Raw genomic sequence first — 2,881 nt, 5'->3', positions numbered from 1 at the left:
AAATGCATTAGTAAATGCATTAGTAAGTCATGTTTAATAATATTTTAATAATATTTTATAGAATTCTATTAGTTGTAGTCATATTCGTAATTATCTTATTTTTTCATTGTTAATGAAAGATATAAGCGAAAAAAAAAAAATTAAAAATTTATATAATCCCAAAAATATTGATCAATCTGATTATTTATTATTTTACATTCTTTTTTATTTTAAAATCATTGAATAATAAATATTAATAGAGAAAAATGATTAAAATAGATTTTGAATAATTTCTTTTTTTTTTATTAATATATAATTTTGTATAAAATCTACTAAATCTAATATGAATATCTTTGCTTATCATACTTATAATAATTTAAATAATAATGAATTTTTTTTATTAATATGGATGTATCAAAAATTATACATAATTGAAGAATTGTATCAATATATATATATATATATATAAAATGACAAAGTATATCTACTGATAATTTAGCAAAGCAAAAGCTTTGCTAATTAACACTCTTAACTACGAGATCGATTCCCTCTTTGTTTTTCTTTTCTGTATTCTTCTAAAGAAATTCCTTGCAATTAAAATATGTTGCAATAACTTCATTTATAACATCTATTATATGTTCATTTTTTTATAATTAATTTGTTTGAAAAATTATTTGAATTCTTATAAGTTAAAATATTTTATTAAATTATTCCATTACATTAATAATTCGAAGATGAATAAATATTGAAATTGATTTGAGGTAATTGATGTAATGAGTAAACACGTTTTTAGCATAGAACATTATTTTCAAAGAATATTTTCAAGATTTTTGGCAAAATAATTCTTTTTAATGCATTTTTAAAATTAAAATAAAATGCAAAATGTACTTCTAATTTTCAATATATTATCTGTTTAAATATAATCACAATATTTGTAATCAAATATTTATTTATTAATCATATTATGATTATATTCGATCTTTATTTTAAAGATTGCTTTTTATAATTTTTTGATTTTATCATTAAAATTTATTAGGAATTAATTATTTGACGTTTTAAAAAATAAGATTTTGAGCATATTGTTTTATTTATATAATTAGTTTTTCTCTATTTTTACATAACCAAACAAAGAAAGAACAAAATATGAAAATATATATTAGTGTACTAAATTTATACACATAACTCATGGATTTCAGTCTCATTCAATTATTCGTTCATATTTCATAATCGCATATTTTTTTTCTTCCTATTATATTTTTTTCTTTAGTTCTTTTGTTATCAATAAAAAATTGGCAAAAATGAGAAAAATTAAGAACGCATTTCATAAGCAAAAAAAATCAAAATTGGTTGCATTTATTTTTTTAAATAAAGGATGAAAAAAACAAAATATATTTTTGTTTATAAAAAATTTATTCTATTTCCATGATATATTTTATCGATTGATTATTTTCAGATGAATCAACTGATTTATTTAATGAATTTTCAATCTCATCAGACTTAACTTCTTCAGAAGAATTTTGTGATTTTTTTAAAACTTTTGTTTGAATATCTTTATTTTCTTTTGACTCTTTATTTGTTTTCTTTAATGCTTCATTTAAATGTTTTTTACCAAACCTTCTAAATTTAAAATTTGTCATATATCTTAATTCACCATTCCAATTTCTTAACAGTTCATATTGAGTTGGATTTAAAATATCAGGAATTTCTGAAATATTAAAAAATTTATAGATATATAAATATGCATTAAAAATAATAATAACAATTATTATATATAATAATAATTATAATATATATAACAATAAGACAATAATATATAACAATAAGACAAATTGTAATTACATACCTATTCCACATGTATCATACTCTTCTTGTTCTCTCTCCTTAGTCATTCTTAATACATCTTCCCTACTTGCATGTTGCTTATTTCTCTTATAACTTATAGACCTTTTTATAACAATTTGTTCCATTTCTTCATCATGTCTTGCTATATATCTTTAAACAAAATATAAAAATAATTAATCATATCTCTAATTAGCAATTTCATCTTACCTACGTTTCTAGCAAACGAGCAGTTAATTCTGGAGTATAAGGACAAATATCTGGAATCATATGTTGTTTGATCCATAACATTTTTTCTCCTACTAAGTTTTGTTTAATCAAACCATTAATTTTTGCTTTTTGCCTATTTGTTATTCTAAAAAAAATAAAAAATTTGTTTTATTAATTTATAATATAAAACATAATATAAAAATATAAAATATAATATAAATCATATATAAAAATATAAAATATAAAAAGATTATGATAATTAATTAAATTTACTTTCTGGTTCTTTTTGCAATTGCAATAGACTTTCTACTATTTGGATGCACAACTTTCTTTGCTTTTAGAAACTCTTTTCTCATTGCAGTAGCCTAAAATAAAACAACATATACAAATAAATTTTCTAAAATAATAAATCATATATTTTGTTCAAATATAATAATTTTACCATGTTTGTGATTTATTATGATTAAAATTCTATCCTTCAAAACTTTAATTGAAAACATATGAAAACCTAACCTATTTCTTGAATAAAAAATTAACTATAACCATAGACTATAATTTATTATGGCTATAACTTTCATATTAAATCATTTAATAAATTATATATATTTAATAGATATTATTCCTATAATGATTCACAAGTCAAATTGAAGCAAAGATAATAGAAAAATATATGAGAATAATAAGGAATATAATTTATATTAAAAATAATGGTAAATCCATCAGATACTATTTCATATAAGAAATAAATTTATTTAAAAAATTTATTTTATTTTACAACCAATAATTATGAATAAATAATTTTTCTTTAAATATTTGTGTATTATTCTTAATTTTTTTTAATTAAAATAAATTA

The 2,881-nt window shown here is 18.4% G+C and overlaps 1 protein-coding gene across 1 annotated transcript; it reads right to left on the bottom strand.

Moving 5' to 3' along the window:
* Positions 1-1,365: 1,365 nt before the first annotated feature.
* LOC102680861 (translation machinery-associated protein 16 homolog) lies at positions 1,366-2,610 on the bottom strand. Its single transcript, XM_006620845.2, has 5 exons — positions 2,471-2,610; positions 2,302-2,393; positions 2,033-2,173; positions 1,823-1,971; positions 1,366-1,684 (listed from the first exon to the last, which is right to left on the bottom strand). The coding sequence occupies exons 1-5, from the start codon at positions 2,471-2,473 to the stop codon at positions 1,389-1,391; spliced, it is 681 nt and encodes a 226-aa protein (XP_006620908.1). The 5' UTR covers positions 2,474-2,610; the 3' UTR covers positions 1,366-1,388.
* Positions 2,611-2,881: the final 271 nt, after the last annotated feature.

The sequence above is a fragment of the Apis dorsata genome, unplaced genomic scaffold, assembly GCF_000469605.1.
Source record: "Apis dorsata unplaced genomic scaffold, Apis dorsata 1.3 scaffold_541, whole genome shotgun sequence".
NCBI lineage: Eukaryota > Metazoa > Arthropoda > Insecta > Hymenoptera > Apidae > Apis > Apis dorsata.
Note: the sequence above shows the minus strand (reverse complement) of the source record. Positions and strands in the feature narration are given on the sequence as shown.

Bases quoted from the DNA above. Each gene is read 5' to 3' on its own strand.
- LOC102680861 (XM_006620845.2), bottom strand. The intron at 2,174-2,301 runs GTAAATTTAATT...TATTTTTTTTAG, and splicing joins ATTGCAAAAAGAACCAGAAA to AATAACAAATAGGCAAAAAG. The intron at 1,972-2,032 runs GTAGGTAAGATG...TTTTGTTTAAAG, and splicing joins ACTGCTCGTTTGCTAGAAAC to ATATATAGCAAGACATGATG.